Here is a 20,296-nt window from a genome sequence, read left to right on the forward strand (position 1 = left end):
CCACATCAATTCCCTACTGTACATTTTCAGAGCACCTTCCTACTCTTCTTCATAGCACTTAAATAAAGTTGCAATTTTATTTTATTTGTTAATTACTTATTCCTATTAATCTACAAGTTCCAGGAGAAAAGGGACCACATCAATTTTGGATCACCAATTTGCCCCAGCCCAAGCACAGGGTCTACTACCTATTAACACTCAATAACTATCTGTGGAATGAATAAATAAATGGTGGCATTGTTTTCAGTGAAGAGACCATACTATTTTGATTTAAGAAAGACTCAGCAGGAGGTCTGTTGTATAAAATGCCCAGTCTGGTTTGTGAATATAAATATAAAAATGGTTAATTCAACTAGATTAAGGAAAAGTTAGAGGATTTTGCAAAAAGTAAGTTTCTAACGTTTTTTTACCTTCAGTTTTAAAGAGTTCAGTTTTTCCTCCCTGAGGTGTTCTCTCAACATCTCCCGGTGGAGCCTCTCCTGCTCCCTGGCAAATTCGCCGAGTGTATACTGGCGCACACTATTATGGCGGCTGGACATGCCCAGGGTGCTGCCCCCTTGACTGGGCACGCTGGTGAAGCCTTGCCTCCTGGTAAAGTAGTACACAGTGACGCAACTAAAATGCACATTCTTTGTCCTCAGCCGCTTCTCCCTTTTGAGGATGGAGGAAGCTGAAAGAGAAAGAAACAATTCAGTGAACACCCAGGTCAGTGGTTTTCAGAGGCGGTGAAGAATTAGAAAAGGCAACTTTATGATCTAGACTCTATAGTCAACCCTTTTTGGACAGAAGACAGTTGAGATGTCATATCCCATGGTCGACACAGACTTCTTTATATTTCCTTTCTTAAATTTTCTTCTAGCTGTGGCAGTGTAGGCTTTTAAGTACTTCTATAATGGTAGTATAAGCAAACTTTTAGGAAAGTTGCCAATAGTCTATAAATCAGTGACAGAATTTCTCATTTTTGCCTAATCACTTGAGTTTTGGTTTCATGATTTTCACATGAGTGGTATCATGCTATAATCAGAAGAGATACATTATACAAACCCTCATCCTCTGGATCTTATTCTCATATGGAGGGCATTTGGCATGAAATTTATTATGTATTTATAAAATTTAGAAAATTCCAAAAAGCAATATAAAAAGACAAAAAGGCTCACCAACATTATTCAGATTTTTTAACAATATAAATCTCACAAAGGTTTCATTTGATAAAAACCAATATATCCCCATTAAATAGTAATAAAAACAACAAAAAAACAAAAAACAGATTGCCATTGAGTTGATTCCGACTCATAGTGACCCTACAGGACAGAGTAGAACTGACTCATAGGGTTTCCAAGGCTGTAATCTTTACGGAAGCACACTGCCAAATCTTTCTCCCATGGGGCTGCTGGTGGGTTCAAACCTGCAGACTTTTTGGCTGGCAGCTGAGCACTTAACCACTGTGCCACCAGAGCTGCTTCTCAGTAGCATTATAGGTAGTGGAATTTTACTCCAAGTATGTTGTCACTGTTGTTAGGTGCTGTCGAGTCATTTTCGACCCCATGTGACAGAACAGAACTGCTCAATTGGGTTTTCTTAGCTGCAATCTTTATGGAAGCAGATTGCCAGGTCTTTCTCCCGAGGAGCTGCTAGATGGCTTCGAACCGCCCATCTTTCAGTTAGCTGCCAAACACAACTGTTTATGCCACCAGGGCTCTTTACTCCAAGTGAAGGGTGGCACAGTTAAGTGCTTGACTAGTAGCTGAAAGGTTGCTAGATCACCGCCTTGAAAACCCTTTGGAGCAGTTCTACTCTGCCCCCATGGGATCGCCACTCAACGGCAACTAACAACAACAACATACAATGAGACAAACGAAAATGTCATGATATACACCAGAAACTTTACTGTTAGCTACAGGGAGAGTAAGATGCACAGAGCATCATGAAAGTTCAAGATACACACTGGAGTTGACAGAAAGCGAGCCACACATTATAATCATGCCCTTTTGCCGTTGGAGGCATGGTAGACATCATCTAGCTCAATCTTTTTATTTTATAGTGAAGGTACCCAAGGTTTGTAGATTTTAAGTGACTTCTTTGGATGTAGCTTTAGTGGCAGAGTTAAAACTTAAACCTAAAGTCTCCCAATCTGGTTCCATATTAAACAATGCTTCCTCATTAGGGCACACTGAATTGAGACAGAGAGACATATAATCATGCTTAAGTAGAAAGACACAATGAACTGGGAAGAAATACTTGGACGGCAAAAATGATGTAAGCTAACATTCATAGAATTCTTCCCATGTGCTGTACCATGTGAGGACCTTTACATGAATTATCTTATTTTATCCTCATAACAACTCCTTGGGGTGATATTACCTGTGTACCCATTGTGAAAGCAGCCCTGGTGGCGCAGTGATTAAAGTGCTCAGCTGTCAACCGAAAGGTCCGTGGTTCGAACCCACTAGCTGCTCCACAGGAGAAAGATGCGGCAGTCTGCTTCAATAAAGATTGTTGTTGTTGTTAGGTGCCGTCGAGTCAGTTCCAACTCATAGTGACCCTATGTAAAACAGAATGAAACACAGCCTGGTCTTGTAACATCCCCACAACCCTCGTTATGCTTGAGCCCATTGTTACAGCCACTGTGTCAATCCATCTTGTCGGGGGTCTTTCTCTTTTTCACTGATCCTCTACTTTATCAAGCATGATGTCCTCCTCCAGGGACTGATCCCTCCTGATAACACGTCCAAAGTATGTAAAATGTAGTCTTGGCATCCTTGCTTCTAAGGAGCATTCTGGTTGTACTTCTTTCAAGACAGATTTGTTCGTTCTTTTGGCAGTCCATTGTATATTCACTATTCTTCGCCAACACCACAATTCAAAGGTGTCAATTCTTCTGTTTTCCTTATTCATTGTCCAGCTTTTGCATCCATATGAAGTGACTGAAAACACCATAGCTTGGGTCAGATGCACCTTAGTCTTCAAGGTAACATCTTCGGTTTTTAACAGTCTAAAGAGGTCTTTTACACCAGATTTGCCCGATGCAATGTATCATTTGATTTCTTGACTGCTGCTTCCAGGGGTGCTGATCGTGGATCTGAGCAAAATGAAATCCTTGACAACTTCAATCTTTTCTCCATTTATCATGATGTTGCTTATTGGTCCAGTTGTGAGGATTTTTGTTTTCTTTATGTTGAGGTGTAATCCATACTGAAGGCTGTGGTCTTTGATCTTCATCAGTAAGTGCTTCAAGTCTTCTTCACTTTCAGCAACAAAGTTGTGTCATCTGCATAACGCAGGTTATTCGCGAGTCTACCTCCAATCCTGATGCCCCCTTCTTCTTCACACAGTCCAGTTTCTCGGATTATTTGCTTAGTGTACAGACTGAATAGCCATGGTGAAAGGATACAACCCTGATGCACACCTTTCCTAACCTTAAACCACGCAGTATCCCCTTGTTCTGTTCGAATGACTGCCTCTTGATCTATTCCTCATGAGCACAATTAAGTGTTCTGGAATACTCATTCTTCGCAATGTTGCCCATAATTTGTTATGATCCACAGAGTCGAGTGCCTCTGCATAGTCAATAAAACACATGTAAACATCTTTCTGGTACTCTCTGCTTTCAACCAGGATTCATTTGACATCAGCAACGATATCCCTGGTTCCATGTCCTCTTCTGAATCCTGCTTGAATTTCTGGCAGTTCCCTGTTGATATACTGCTGCAAATGCTTTTCAATGACCTTCAGCAAAATTTTACTTGCATGTTGTCTTAGTCATCTAGTGCTGCTGTAACAGAAATACCACAAGTGGATGGCTTCAACAAAGAGTTTATTTCCTCACAGTCAAGTAGGCTATAAGTCCAAATTCAGGGCATCAGCTCCAGGGGAAGGCTTTCTCTTTCTGTTGGCCTTCTCATCAATCTTCTCCCAGACTAGTAGCTTCTCCGTGCGGGGACCCTGGGTCCAAAGGACGCGTTCTGCTCCCGGCACTCCTTTCTTGGTAGTATGAGGTCCCCACTCTCTTCTTGCTTCCCTTTATCTCTTGTAAGATAAAAGGTGGTGCAGGCCACACTCCAGGGAAACTTCCTTTATACTGGATTAGGGATGTGACCTTAGTAAGGGTGTTACAATTCTACCCTAATCCTCTTTAACATAAAATTACAATCACAAAATGGAGGACAACCACACGATACTGGGAATCACAGCCCCATTTTTGGGGGGACATAATTCAATCCATGACACATGTGATATTTATGACATTGACTGATAATTTCTCCATTCAGTTAGATCACCTTTCTTGGGAAAAGGCATAAATATGGATCTCTCCCAGCCAGTTGGCCAGGTGGCTGTCTTCCAATTCTCTTGGCATAGACGAGTGAGCACTTCCAGCACTGCATCCATTTGCTGTAACATCTCAATTGGTATTCTGTCAACTTCTGGAGACTTGTTTTCTGCCAATGCCTTCAGTGTAGCTTGGACTTCTTCCTTCAGTACCATCGATTCCTGATCATATGTTACCTCCTGGAATGACTGAATGTCAAGCAATTCTTTTTGGTATAGTGATTCTGTGTATTCTTTCCATCTTCTTTTGATGTTTACTGAGTCGTTTAATATTTTCCCTGTAGAATCCTTCCATATTGCAACTCGAGGCTTGAATTTTTTCTTCAGTTCTTTCAGCTTGAGAAACGCCGAGCGTGTTCTTCCCTTTTGGTTTTCTATCTCCAGGTTTTTGCACATGTCATTATAGCCTTGGAAACCCCATGGGGCAGTTCTACTCTGTCCTATAGGGATGCTATGAGCCGGAATTGACTCAACGGCAACAGGTTTGGTTTTTTTTGTGTGTGTGTTTTACCCATTTTGAGAAAGCTGAGGCACCAAAAGTTAAATAACATTCCCAAGATCACATAACTAGTAGCAAAACTTGAATTTGTTAATCCAGAGCCCAGGCTCTTAGCCATCAATCCACAGCAGAGAGCTGAAGCCATTGTAAGGGAGTAGAACAAGGCTGAGACTTGACATACTATTACCGTTAGATGTCGACTGCTGCTGACTTCAAAGATGATTTTGATTTTAGAAGGCTATGTATGCAATGAAAGAAAATTAATTACAATATCTCTTTGTGTTTATACAAGTATCTTCTTCCAAGGAAGTTCAAACTTGTTCGTCTAATTTTTTTTCCAAAATAATTTGGTATTCATGCCAAGTACAGAGAGGCTTCTACGATTAATCTCACTTCACAAATTTATTTACCCAACAAATATAAATCAAGGACCTACTATGTGCCAGACAGTTTCTGGATGGCTGGGATACATCATTAAAAACAACAACAACAACAACAAAAAAAAAAAACAGATGGTAATCTCTGCCCTCATGGAACTTATATTCCTGCGATGAGAAACTGAGACAGAATGCATAGGCCCAGAAGACAACAAAGTAAGAGAATTATGACATTTGGGCAAGAATTCAGCTCTCCCGACCTTCTCTCCTCTCTACTGTTTTACTTCTCCAGAATGATTGCCAGAAAGCAAATGCTTTCAAACGTGTACATAATTTTTACATTTATTTATGTATATGTTCACTGCAACATACTTGTACTCCTGGCAGCAAAGACCATTTCCAACTTTGATTTAAAAGCTCTGATCTGCTTCCTAACAGTATGTTGAAATCATCTCAAAACAGAGAAGCATTTGTCAAAATGTAAAAGATCACCAGAGAAAGCAAAATCCAACAATCTGCCTGGTAATCTGCTACCAGACCTGGCAACCTCCTCCGTCACCACCTTACAGCAGAACAGAGGCTCTGGCTTTTGGGTGATAACCTTCAATCTCTTTCTCACTCCTGATATCATAAAAATGATGCCATTAAGACATTACTTTCAAGGCTATAAATTTACAGATAAGGAAGAAAGGATTTTAAATGTACTCATTTAAAACAATTATTATTTGTTTATTATTGTTATTAAATCCTCTGATTTTACTTGTTCTTTAGAAGATTCATAGTATGCTAGACAAATCTTTTTTTAAAAATTATTTATGTCTCATACCTATATTTTTAGATTATCAGAAGACTTCTTCCACCTTCTGGATGAATCTATTGTATCACCCTTTCCCACAAAGCCAAATGACCCTATCCTGAAAGCCAAAGTTTAGAGATGATTTTCCAAGGCTTTGCAGATAACAGTAGTGGCAGTGTTGACAGCAGGGGCCCTTCACCTGGGCTCTCGGCAGTGGGGACATTGTCAAAGTGTGCTAGGATTAGTGCTGCTTCCTATGTACTAGGGTTTCTAATTCAAACATGGGCTTATGTTGTTTTATCATTTGCATACTATAAATAGCACTGTAAGAACAATGTGATCCAAAAGCCTATGGAATGTATCTAACAGAAAGGCTTTGAAATACTGTAGGATCACTCTTATCAGGGATATTTTAAGTGTGGCTTTCCCGAACTTAGGAGCCACCCACGGCTCTCTTCTGATGATTGAATCAGAGCACTAAAATGGGACTTTATGGGTTATCTCCTGCCTCCAGGCCTCAATTTGACTAACATCACAAAATGAAGTCATAAAATAGAATCTGTGTCCTTCAAGCGTGGAAAAAACAGACTAAATTCACTCAGCACCTCTGCCGTAGGGCATCTAAAACCTCCCTGATATACCTACCTAGTAATTTGTGCCCTTTGCAGAATGACTGAACTCCACTTTGTGTTCCTACAGAGTTCAGTGTTGGCTTTACTACTGTGAGGTCAAGAGGAAGAAAAAAGGGAGGAGAATGGGGCTTTCATTACTGCTTTAAAAAATAATTAGTTCTGTTTTCAAACACGATACCAATTTTTTAGCTTCTTTCAACTCCTTTTCTTTTATCCCATTCTCAGCTACCACCTTGAAGCAGAAGTGTCTAAATGCAACAGTACAACATATACTGCCCAGGCCACAGGGCTTGGGAACATCATACAGTCCAAAATCAGGTCATACTTTGGTATTGTAAAATTATCTCCAATTATAGAGAATATTGTTGTTGTACTTTAAGTGAAAGTTCACAATTTAAGTTAGTCTCTCATACAAAAATTTATACATACATTGTTATGTGACCCTAATTGCTCTACCCATACTGTGACAGCACACTCCTCCTTTCCACCCGATTCCCCATGTCCATTCAACCAGCTCCTGACCCTCTCTGCCTTCCCATCTCACCTCCGGACAGGAGCTGCCCATTTAGTCAGATTAGAGAGAATATTAATCTTTATGGATTAAAGTAATAAACAGCACAAGGTGACTGATATTAGCTTTCTACAGAAGTTGTCCATCCTAAAAGATGTTTTAAAAATAGATAGTGAGGAGAATTGGGAAACTGACTAATTTACAATGTCAGGAAAAGAATATAGGTAAATAAAATACAATAATCAGTACCATAAAATACATAAAGAAAGAATTTATGAATACAGTAGATTAGAAATAAAAACCAAAGATTAAGAATTGGAAAGTATGTTTCCAGCACCATTCAGGAAGCAAGTGCTCTCATTAGCCAAATAGTCTGAATATTCTGATCCCACAGAGGAGATGAGTATATCAAGGTATCAAAGTTGAATCACACTAGGCTTTAAGATAATTCAACTGGCTTGCTCCATTTCTACACTTGTAAACCAAACTGTTTTATAATTTGGCACTCACATAAGCTTCAAATGAGAGAGGGAATGCAAAATGTGAGGAGTGGGAGGCATACATCTATAAATCAACAAGATTGTATAGTTGACTCGTTAATCTTATTTCCTGCTGGAAATGATCAAATTTGTTTTCAGGTTTATACTTCAGCCATTAGTAGATGTGGTTAGTGTATGTCATTCCACTGGAGCTTGGCCATCTCTGCATGTACAGAGAAAATCCAATATCTGCACCTGTAAAATTGAAGACCAGATTCTGGACCACTGATTCCACCACAGCACCATCATGCTAGAGCTTCTGCATGAGCAGTAAGTGGTTTCTCCCTTCCGCAAAACTTGCTCCTTTTAGTGTTAACAACCATTGGCAAAGCCCAGCTAGAACTGGGGAGACAGAAAGCAGTGAACGGAACTAAGTAGTTTGGCACCAAATTTGGCAGGGGAGGTTTAAAGTTCATGGCCCAGTCTGAAGTTAAACAAGGGAAGAATTCGGAGAATATTAATTCCATCATTTGTCTTTAAATTCAACAATAAACTTTTCTCTCCTATGCTCTTTCATGTGAACAGAAAATACCAGATGATTTTTAAATCTATATTTTGAGTTTATTTGCGGGCAATTTAGTAGAAGCAAAACACTATTGCTGAGATTAAATAGTCTTCTTGGTAAATTCTGGGCCACAAAAATTTGTATTTTTAAATCATACAGACCAAATTAATCAGGGGCTCTGAAAGTGCGCATGTTGTTTCTTACTTTTTGAAGAACAAGCCATGATTGAATCAGTTATCAAGCCATTAAGTATGGCTTACAAATAAATTATCTTGCATAGATATTAGGGTAACAAACTGATATTAAGTCAATTCACAGGGATGAACCCTTTTTTTTTAAACTTATTTTATTTTTGTTGTTGAGAATATACGCAGTAGAACATATACTGATTCAATAATTTCTACATGTACAACTCAGTGACACTGATTACATTCTTCAAGTTGTGCAACCATTCTCACCCTCCTTTTGGAATTTCTTCCTCCCCATAAACATAAACTCACTGCCTCCTAAGTTACCTATCTAGTCTTTCAAGTTGCTGTTGTCAATTTGATCCCACACAGATAGTTCTTAAAACAGCACAATGCTCAAGGCAGATATTCTTTACTAATTAAGGTAAATTACTATTTGATTTAAAGAAGACTTCAGGGGATATTTTTGTTTTAAGATTTACAGTTTAAAGATTAAAGGCTTACACAGCCTCCATGGCTCCAGAATGTCTGGATTCCATGAGAATTTGGAATTCTGTTCCGCATTCCCTCTCCTTTTGATCAGGATTCTACATATCCTTAACTTTTACAAATGAATTCTACGAAGGTTCTGGGATTGTATTCACTCATCTTCTCTAGCTTGACATGACTGTCTTGATCAGGGTGCCGTCCACATGGTCTAAAGTCTTAACCACAATTAGGGGGTGAAGCTAGATCTAGCAACCAAGAAATACAGGAATAGTTCTTTTGAAACTTAGTTTGCTATCAAAAGCGATTTTTCCTTGTTCTAATTGTCCCTTTTTATTCTTTGAGCTCATGGCAATCTCATGTGTGCAGAGTAGAACAGCTGTATAGGGTTTTCAGGGCTATAATCTTTCAGAAGCAGATCACTAGGCTTGTCTTCCAGGTGCCTCTGGGTGGATTCAATCCGCCAACCTTCTGGCTAGTAGTTAAGGGTTCATGAGGTTGCCATGAGTCGGAATCGACTCAACGCCACTAACAACAACGATTCCTTTGCATCACATTTTCAAACTTCCCAAATATACTTGCCCTTATCATGTCTTTCATATTATTTTACTCAGTTAAGGTATGGAGAGCAGTGGTACCTCATTGCTAGCGAAAGAAACTCCAAAAGACTGATCATAAGGAAATATCTTGGGGCATTTTGAATGGGAGGCACAATGTAATTAATGACTATTTGGGAATATTTTTTTTCCAACCACGATCAAAATCCACATTATCTTAAGTATGTAATTTAAACTCAAGCATTATTTACGGCCAAATCAAATCAAAGTCCAAAAGATCCTCAGTTATGATGAGTATAAAACATACACAATCACAAACAAGAGAGACTATCTCAAAAACTGACCATGTATGTTATAGGCAAGTGTATGCGATTTACCCAGTACATTAAAATTGAAGTGCTTTGCCTTCCCAAAAAGACAAAACCAATACAGAGGCAATAAATGTAACAACATGTTAGAATCCACCAAATGGGCAGCAAGTCCAGGAACTTTTTTTTTTTTAATTACTTTGAAAAAATCAAGGGAAACCAGTTCCCACTTACAGTGGTGCCTATATTGTTAAGCCCAAGTCTATTTCTACTGGTATCTTCGGTTCTCTATAGTATAAATGAGAGCTTTCAGTACTTGTAAAATTGTAGTATATATTTTTCCCCAGCTCCTAAATGCCACTCTTTCCCATCCCAAACCAACTAATCAACCAACTTACGTACTAAACAAACAATAAAGCTGGAAGTAGACTGGATCATAGAAAACGTAATAAACACACATAAGAACTAGTCACCATTCCTATTTGTTGAGGAGGAATAGACTTATGATTCATAGACAGGAGTAGGTAGTTAAACCATTTAGTCACAAATATTTGCCACTCTTACATTAAGTTGAAAATTTTCACAACGGTTTACCCTTGAGACTAATAACGTCTTTCGTGCATTGCAGCTTGAGTGACATAATTCAAGATGAGACCCTTTTGCTTAAATCAATAGTTTATAAAAACAAAAAACTCACATTAAGCTATGTAAGACAATAAGCATTCTATTAAAATATGGACAAACACTGCATATGCATTTTAACAAACAAACAAAAAAAAGAGGAGAAATAATATAAAAAGATGACCCTTGTGGCTGAATGACTAACACACTTTGTTTTGGATCATGAACATGCATGTCACGTCTTCATCTATTCAGTCTGTCAGCTCCATCCACACAAGCAAGCAAGAGATCTGCATGGAGAGAACCAGCTCTCCTCTGAGCCTCCCCTGATATGCACAAACCAGGCTGTTCAGTACACTGCCATAATGAATTTGACTTTATAGGGGTGGTCCAATAAAGCAATCATCTAACTGAAAGTCTCAGTTTGGGAGGGAAAAAATTTACTACCCAGGATTTTGACATAAATTCAGAGAGCTGCATAAAAAACAAAAAATAAAATAAAATTTGCCCTTCCAATCTTGATGCCACAAAAGGTGGTTAAAATGATTAAATTATTAAAATTGTTAAGTCACAAAAGGTGATCACATTCAGAAAGAGCTATTTTTCATCCCTGCATTTCTATTATTAAAGATGTCCCCTTCCCCTTTTTTCCTTATTTTTTGTGAATAATCTAAAAATTATTGGCCATTTTGTTTTCATGCTTGTTACTACAAAAGCAAATGAATACTGTATTCCAAAGTTATAAACTTAAAAGAGAAAAAAAGAAAAGAAACCATGTTCTCCTTTATACATGATCTTTATATGTAATTGACTTAGTCATTGACTTAGCACTGACCCTCCTCCCCCTTGGATAAAACTGCCGTCCCACTGAAAATGTGATGTGACTGCAGAATGCCTGAGCCATCAACACAAAATACAATTAATATTGGAGATGGTGAATTGTTAGACTGAAACAAGTTTAGATTAAGCTACAGATTAAAATTACACCACTAACTGAGTGATCTACTGATTTGCATATTAATTTATCTTTTTTTTTCACATCAATTCATCTATCAAATGTATAGTACTAGGTGTCAAATTTTGGCATTCCAATTCTGTTTGACACGTACTCTTCCTTCAGGTTCTATTTTATCTTTACATGGTGCATCACTTAAATAAAGCTTATACAATAAAATCAGTAAGAAAAATATTTGAAACAAAATGTAATATTAAAGTATTTTGCTAACTTTATACCCTGCATCCGCCTCAGCTTTGCCCAAAGTAGACTGGAGGTTGGGGATTTTTCTCTTTTTCTATCAACTCAGCTGGCCACCTAATATTATTACTAGTGATAACTATTTTACAGAATTTTTATCAATGTTCTTAGTTCTTTTTTCTTTTAAAACTATCCACCTTTCTTTAGATAACATTAAAATATTCCAGGGAAGCTTTAAGATTATCTCGAAAGTCAATGTTAACATTTACACATAGAACTTATATTACTGAGGTATTTATTTTTTCTTCTCATTTTTAAAGGATGCTTCATTATTGAAAGCATGTATACTTCTAATGAATCAGAGAAAATATTTTCCTGGCCTGATACCTGGAGAAGAATTAACTGTTAAATAATGTAATAAATCAAAAATTTGAATTCTAATACTTGCTAAGTTCTGTTATACAGATTACATTAATGAGCACCTACATTTCTTAGTTTCTCCATTAATATTTTCAGAATTATGTTGTTTATCTACCTCGCAAGAATATTATTGGAAATAATTACATTTGTGAAAAGCCTTGTGAGTCACAGATAGAAAGTATTACATGTGCAGGGTACTATTTTGGTGATGCTGTTAAAACCAAACAAAAACGTGTTCTTTTATTATCAGTGAGAAAATAAGTACCACCTACTTCCCATCTTGTTTCCCTAATCTTTCATATGTACAATTAAACCCTAAAACTTCATGCTTAAGATACAAATTTCACTGCCATTAACATAACAGTTATTTCCAAAATATAAAACCTATATTCTAGCTTTATTAAAATCCCAACACAGATAACATTTTAAGACCACACTGTTTCTTATTGGGGTGGGGGGAAAGGTAGTCTTTACTGAACGTAAATAATCACAGTTCTGGCTGCAGTCCAAGGTGTAAGCACTTTCCTCTGCTGTCTCAGCAATTCTCCTGATGTCAAAGACACATTAAAATAAATGCGAACCATATGGCTCCTCAGCAGAATACCCGCGCTCTTACAACCGAGAGGGCAATGCAATTCATTACCACCACTGGAGAAATATTTTGGGAACAAGGAATATGTCAATGCAAAATAAAGCTGCATGAAGGAGGCCATTTGATTATAATTCTCACACAATGACAGGAGGAGACATTTGCTATTCTTCAGCTCTATTAACCTGTTTTGTTGCTTTTTACATTTTCTCAATACCACTGTGATCCTCCCCTGTTAGACGGATTAACAGCATTTTCCACCTGCTCAACGACTTTCCCACACAGTATTTCATCTAGTCCAACAATATAGCCCTGTCAAGCCTAATATATCATGATAATCCAGCTCACAACATTACTTAACAACAGTGACAAAAAGCAAAACAATAAAAATCCTCAAGAGCAACAAAAGTCTTCTAAGATCTCTTGGAAGTTATTATGGAAAGCAACACTGGGTGAAAGACTGAGCACTTGAATTTTGAACTTTGTCAGAAGGATGAAATCTGAAGGCATTATTTTTTTTCTCCTTGAGCCTAAAAAGGGTTTACTATATTCATCTCAAATAAAAATCCAAATCATTAAGTATAAAAGGATGAAATTAATCAATGTTGCATTATTGGCTCCATATGTCAGAAATTCTAGATTTAAAGAAAAGATCTGGGCTGCAGAGTTGAGATTAATGCAGAAGTTGAGAGGCAGCTGGGAGAGGGACATCTGGGGTTTTTGGGGTGCCTTCTGTTTCCTGGCTGTCAATGAGTGATTAGGGAGGGTTGCAAACACCAAAAAGAAAAAGAAAAGCTTTTAACCATGGCTTTCTATAAACTTACATTTTTTTGGTTGAATATACGCTTCAAGGTTTCATAATCCCCTCATCTGCTGCTTTAACACTTTTTAAAGCTATGAATAAAGGAATTGCTTAAACACAATGTCTGGCCCAGAATTATCATTTAATATCTACTAGAAAAAGAAAATTTATAGTCAGCTCAAAAGTCAAATCCACCAGGAAGCCTTCCTCAAAACCCCTAGGATGAGGTAAGTGCTCTTTCTACACACTTCCAGAGCATCCCTGCCTTGACACTAATAATAAAAACGTGAGTGCGTGTGCGTCTCTCTCCTCCACTACTCCTTAGGGTTCAGAGGCTGAGGGCTGCTTCTTATTCACTGTAGAACCCTCCGAAACAGAACACTGCTGGGCACCTAGGACTCACCTGAGAAATGCTTGTTTAACTAAACTAAATGAATGGATAACCGAACCAGGGACTAAATCAAGAAACATTTACATTTCCTAAATATATTTTCCTTAATTTTAAATGATAACAAGCTAGCATTTGATGTGTTTTCTCCTGGAGCCTCGTGGTCAACCTGTCTTTCTTCCTCACTAATTTCTGGTCATTTGACTGTTTTTCCTGATGTATGCTTCAAAGAAAAAAATATTATGTATTGCAGACAGGACACACCGCCCTCATGGCCTGACGGTACACATAACTTGTGCTTTAGAAACCATTTGAAATATGCTATATTTTACATGTCAGAAGATCTAACATAACAAATAACCCTGGTACCACAATAAACCTCTGAACCATCCATCAATTCTTCAATAACAAGCTTGTAAACCCATCACTAAAAAGCAAGTAGCTAGTAGCTAGCAGGGGAAGAGTTACCTGAGTATTTTAAAATGATTTTGAAAGAGAATTCCTGCTGATAATGTACCACTAATTGGTACTGACCTCCAGCAAAAACATGACTGAAGTTCCTGCCTTTAGCAGTCCATTAGTAATAGATTTACAAAATGATTTTGCCTCTTAGTATTTAAATTGTCATCTTTGCCTTAGAGCAGTGACTGTCCTGTAAAAAAAAAAAAAAAAGAAGAAGAAGAGGACGATTGCATTTTGTATTGCTTAAGATTTATTCATTTCCTATGAAATTTTACAATATACAGGCATGGTTTAAGACAGGTAATTTTTTTTATTATTATTGTTGGTCGTGGTGGTGATGGGACATAAATAAAACACCTAGTTGATAAGATCCTGAGACAGGAGTAGAAATAAGCAAAGAGAGTTTTAAAGTTTTACTGAATTATGAAAGCAAGATAGAACTGAAACCATATGGGCTAGCATATAAGTCGAAGGAGGGCAGGTATTTGTCATTCCTGGGATTGATTTTACCCTAAAGATAAAAAGAGATCCTGTTAATGTTTCATGGACTCTGGCAAACGACATGAAACTCGTGTCAGAAACAAAGGACTTTATTACTCACAGCACAGCAAGCAGCACGGATATCATATTACTTTTGGTTCTCCTTCCCTTCAAGTCCTACGTAGGCAGTGTGGAGGAGCCAAATAGCTGTTACACACATAGTGAGTTTGTGCTGAGAAGCCCGCTGTTTTATAGCAAGCAGTAAGCAAGTCTAATCTTTGTCTTTGAGGGACACATTGCCTCCTTCCTCAAGGTAGCCTGCTGCAAACACAACCCTGAGAAATGGTCCAGATAAGAGAGGTCAGAGCCCTGCATTTCTGGTACACTGAGAAAAACAGTAGGAGTGTGTGAGACCCACAGAGGAGTGTCTCGCAACAGGATTCATTTATGTATCCCAAGCACCTGGAACAGCACTCGACATGGATATTCAAAACATATTTGTTGAATGAATGAGTGACCTTTATGACAGATTATAGTTCTGCAATACACTTTACACGGTATCATCATAAAACATAGTTCTGTTATTAGAGCATACTCTAAAATACCCATGGGAGGATAAAATGACTCTCTATAACCCTATTTTATTTTTCTGTATGTAACTCAAATTCACAGTGTTCATCAGAGTTTCTAAACAACACAATATAGCACAGAGCAAATTTGTAGAATAAGGTCCATTAATATAATATTGATATTATAAAAAATGCACAGCCATTTTAAGATTTCCAGAAAATTACAAAGGAATAAAACTTTTCCTAAAATGTGTTTTTCTTTCTAAACCAAATTAATATTTTTGAATTTCCAAAGCTAGTATCTTTTTAAAAAATATGTGAGCCCAAAATAAGTTCTGGTTATCATTTTTAATCACTGCCACTTCTTCTCTTATTAAACACCATAATTCATGCAAAATGGTAATTTCACAAGCACGGATATCATACTATTTATCACTTAGTATGTGAAAGCAATATAGAAAAGACAAAGAAATAATATTTCCCTGCAAAGAGTCTGCAGAATAAAGGGTTCCCAAAACACTGCTTAATGAAGTGTTTTTATTCCTGTGAAGTATGGTGTCTTTCCTCCAGGTCTCCTCTTAGCTCACATTTTCCTTTGCAAACATCTTGCCAAAGGAGAAAATCAGTGTAAAGAGCTCTGGAATGATTGTGGCAGCTCCACAGACGAGTGGTATCATCTACACCTCTGCTATCACATCTCTAGAGCACATGGGGGATTATACATATTCTCAGGTACCTTCGGTATGCATAGAAACAGTCCCACAGGACCTAGATTGCCCTCTACTGTGCTACTCTCAATGCATATGAGTTATTTGTTAAATATTTTTTTCCAAAGCCAATGCAACCTCATGTTTGGACTGTATAAGGGAGAGGGAAAGGTATAACAAGATTTCTTTCCTCTGTACTCTTGAGGAGTTTATGTTCCTTGGAATCCATGAGGAAAAAAAAGAGCAGAATGAATATACTGTATTTTATAACAGCAAGATTCAACTTCATTGATCTTTAAAGAGGATCACTTCTCAAAGAGTGATTTGCTCCTTTATCATCTGGAACAAACTCATACTTGCTTGGTTCCCAACATTCTCCTTTAACTAGTTCCCCCGACCTTCTTCTCATGTGCACAAAATCTCGAATTCTCTAAGTCAGTTTTTAGACACTTGCATGGGCGCAGTGTTCACCTTTGACCCCTGCCAGAGACCAATTCGCTCACCAAAGGGGCTGCTGGAGAACCTGTAAGCTTAGAGGAAGAGTGAGAAGCAGGATTAATTTAAGGTGGAGCCTCCCTTATTCCCTTGGCTTCTGGCCTCTGATTAAAGGATTCAGTAGGGATAACACAGGATGTTTTTTGACTATGAGAATAATCCTGGGAGAGTTAAGGGACTATTTATTGTTCCCGGATGGTAATGATTATAGTTACTTTCCTTCAACAGAAGAAGATACTACACACTGAAGAAAAGACCCCCCTTTCTTTAGAGATGTTGGAATTAGGAGGTAGACTGTTTTGAACATAGAATTCTTTGGAGAGGGGAGTTGTGGGTGGGCCAGGGCAGCTCGAACGTACAGAGGAAAGGTACACTAGGATTGGCTGAACATTGTTATAGTCTGGTGAAAATTGCACACAATCTACTGCTATTGAAATACATTTTATAATTTATATATAAAATACAGATATTGGTGTGCATGCTCAAAAATTTTAATGATAGACGTGTGTGATCACCAAAGTTTGGAGACTTACTAGTACACAACAGAGGTGGAACTGTGTAAAAGACAGACTTGGATACTTTGAAAATACTGCTTGTATTAGTAATGTTTTACTTGTATGTTTACCATGTTATGAGGACCTTTCTTAGTGCTTTGCAGATATTAATCATTCAATTTTCACATAAACATGATCACGGTTTACATAGGTGAAACTGTACCAATTATATAGATAAACTTGAGGTCAGAGAGGTGAAGTAAGTGACCAAAATCTCACAGCTGGCAGCAGAGCAGCCTGAGTTGGATGCAGACAGTGTCAGTCCTTAGCCCAAGCTATTAATCTGGCCACTGTACCACCTCCCCTTCCTGGTTCTGGAATGGGCTAATATTCTCTCTTCTTTCTTATATTACATGAAGGCTTATTCCTAGGACCAAGGACAAAATCTAGAATTATGGCAAAGATAATCTACCTGCATTATTAAGAAAACAGGAAGGGAGAGCAAGTTGCTTGCATCTAAGTACAGTAAGCCATTGTAAGTCACTGCTCTTTTAGGGTGTCTGTGAGTTGGAATCGACTCCACGGCAACGATTTTTTTTTTTTTTCACTAGTGTCCTGGAGCTATAAATCCTAATGACATAGGCTTTGGAGTCAGGAACACCAGTAGGTTTGTTGCCACCTTGAATCAGTTACTAAACCCCTGTGTGTCTCAGTTTCCTTATCTGGAATGTCATAGGGCTATTGTGAAAAAGTAGTGGTTACAAACATGAATTCTAGAGCTAAAGCATTTGGTTCAAATCCTGGGTCTGCCATCTTTGACCTTGGGCAAATGACTTAATCTCGCTATGTCTCAGCCTCCCCATGTATAAAATGGTTTTAATAAGACCCATCTCATAGTTTTGTTATGAGGACAAAATAAGTTAATATTTGTAAAGCATTTAAACAATATTTGACATATAGTAAATACTGTGTGTTTGTTAAATAAATTAAAGACATCAATAAATCACTCACATAATTTGAATTCACATAAATCATATAAAGCATTTATAGAGTGTCTGACACAGAGTGATCAATATGTGTTAACCATTGGTAGTGACTAAAAAAAATGTTTCTTTCTGGACTTTAATGTACAGTACTTGGAAACTTAGATGCTTTTTGTTCTGGCATTTGTTTTTAGAAAACAGAAAGGTGACTGACACTGATTATCTGACATCTATATCTGACAGACGATTGACATATATCAGGATTATAACTGATATATAAGCCCCAGGATTATAAGCCCTAGGGTTGTAACTATAAATGAGAGATGACATGTACTTGTAAGAGACATTTAGTCTAAGGAGGATATTTCATCTTGATTTTGTGGAACAGAAAATGGAGGCTCAGAATGGTTCTCATCCAAGGTCACAAAGCTGGTAAATGACATTCATACTCGACTCTGGCTGGCTTCATGTCCGCACCCTTTCCAGTTCCCTGTCTGCTGTTTCTCCTCATGTGTCAAAATTTTGCCTTTGCCATTCTCAGTTTCACACTTTCCTTGCTTTTGAGTATATATATCCTGCCTGTATTTCAAAATTACATGATCAAAAGGAGGACCCTTTTCTTCTGACTTGTTTCCTCTCAATGAGCAGATTTATATTACCCAGCCATTCATTCATTTCTTTACTCACCCATATTTATCACCATTGACCTTGTACCTAGATCACTAAGATATGAAGATACTTTTTCTGTTTATGGGACATTTTTCTAAAGCAACTGAATGATGAACAAAGTTTATGAACAGACATTTCACAAAAAATAAAATTTGAACATTTAAAATATGTGAGTGTTCCGTCTTACTAGTAATCAATGATAAAAATTAAAATAATAATAAAGTAAAATTTCTCCCATCAAATAAGCAAATAATACAAAATTCTAGTAACCTTCAGTTGTGCCAAGAGTACAAAGGGATGGATACTTTTCTATATACTATTGATCAGTATATAAATTATTACAGCATTTTCAGAAAGCAATTTCCCAGCATATACTAAGAATCTTAGAACATCTTCATATTTTTTGAGCAAATAATTCTGAATCTAGGAATCAGCCCTAAGGGTATAAACAGAAATTTAGAACACTATTTATGTCAAAACATAATGTTCATCATTAAATTACGCATAAGAATGACAAATTCAAAACCACCTAAACGCTTGACTTTGTAGAAATGGTTGAGTAAAATGAGGTTCTATCTATATGAGGGGATATTTTGTGGCCAATAAAATTAATAGTGATTTTGTAGGTTTTTAAAATAATAATAGAAAATATCTAACATAGTGTTCAGTGAAAAAAAGAGTAGATTAGAAAAAAAAGTTTAACATATATAGCAACTACGTACAATAATGCATAGAAAAATACTGGGATAATACACCACAATGCTAATACACCCATTCCTCACTTGTCAACATGGTTAGGTTCCAAAGACCAGGTTGTTATGTGAAATCAGCATTATGCAAAAATGGAGGATGACCACATCAGGTCATAAAATGGAGGATGACTACATCATTATATAATGGCCAAACCACTGAGAATCATGGCCCAGCCAAGCTGACACATAATCTTAACCATCACAGACAGCGTTCATTACCGCCAGACGTATGTCATTATTACGCAAAATAGTTGGATAGTAGATTTTTTACTATTGTCATAAATGCAAAGTGTCAGATAACGAGATAGTAAGTGAGGAGTGGGTGTACTGGTTGTCTCAGGATGATACGATTATAGTTTTTAAAAATATGCTTCTTTACACTATTTTGAACTTTTCAGCTTTTATACAATGAACATCATAAAAAGCAGAAAACTTACAAAGACTGTAAATTCTCTTTTTGTACTTTAAGAAACATTTCTACTATAGTTTTCTGAATATAAGACAATACAATTGTTTAAGGCATTTGTGATGGTTAAGATTGTGTGTCAACTTGGCTGGGCCATGATTCTCCGTGTTTTAATGTAATCACTCCCATGATTGAATATACTGTGAGTAGCCAATCAGATGAAAGGGAGTCTCCTTTGGGGGTGTGGCCCGCATCTGTATATAAGCAGACGTTCTGGCTTTTTGCTGTCTCTGGATCCTACAGCTGCTTCCTGTCATCTCATCTCCCGTTCTTGGGACTTGAGCTGTCAGCTTATCTGCCAAACCTGGGATTCGTCGATCTGCACAGCCTGTGAGTGGAAGCCCTGCTCTCAGACCTTCCGATCTTGGGCTTGCCAGCTTCTGCAGCTGGGTGACTTGGGAGAGGCCTCTACCCTGATCCACGGACTTGGGACGTTCTAGCCTCTACAATCGCGTGAGCTGTTTCCTTGATATAATCTCT

General features: G+C 37.5%; 1 protein-coding gene across 1 annotated transcript in view; it reads right to left on the bottom strand.

Annotated features, from left to right (window-relative positions):
• CSRNP3 (cysteine and serine rich nuclear protein 3) overlaps positions 1-20,296 on the bottom strand; it is a 103,993-nt gene that overhangs the window by 27,669 nt on the left and 56,028 nt on the right. The window contains exon 3 of the mRNA XM_004375561.2: positions 411-670. Within this exon, the coding sequence (XP_004375618.1) occupies positions 411-670 (260 nt within the window). The remainder of the gene's footprint in view (positions 1-410; positions 671-20,296) is intronic.

Source organism: Trichechus manatus, unplaced genomic scaffold, assembly GCF_000243295.1.
Source record: "Trichechus manatus latirostris isolate Lorelei unplaced genomic scaffold, TriManLat1.0 scaffold00037, whole genome shotgun sequence".
NCBI classification, from domain to species: domain Eukaryota; kingdom Metazoa; phylum Chordata; class Mammalia; order Sirenia; family Trichechidae; genus Trichechus; species Trichechus manatus.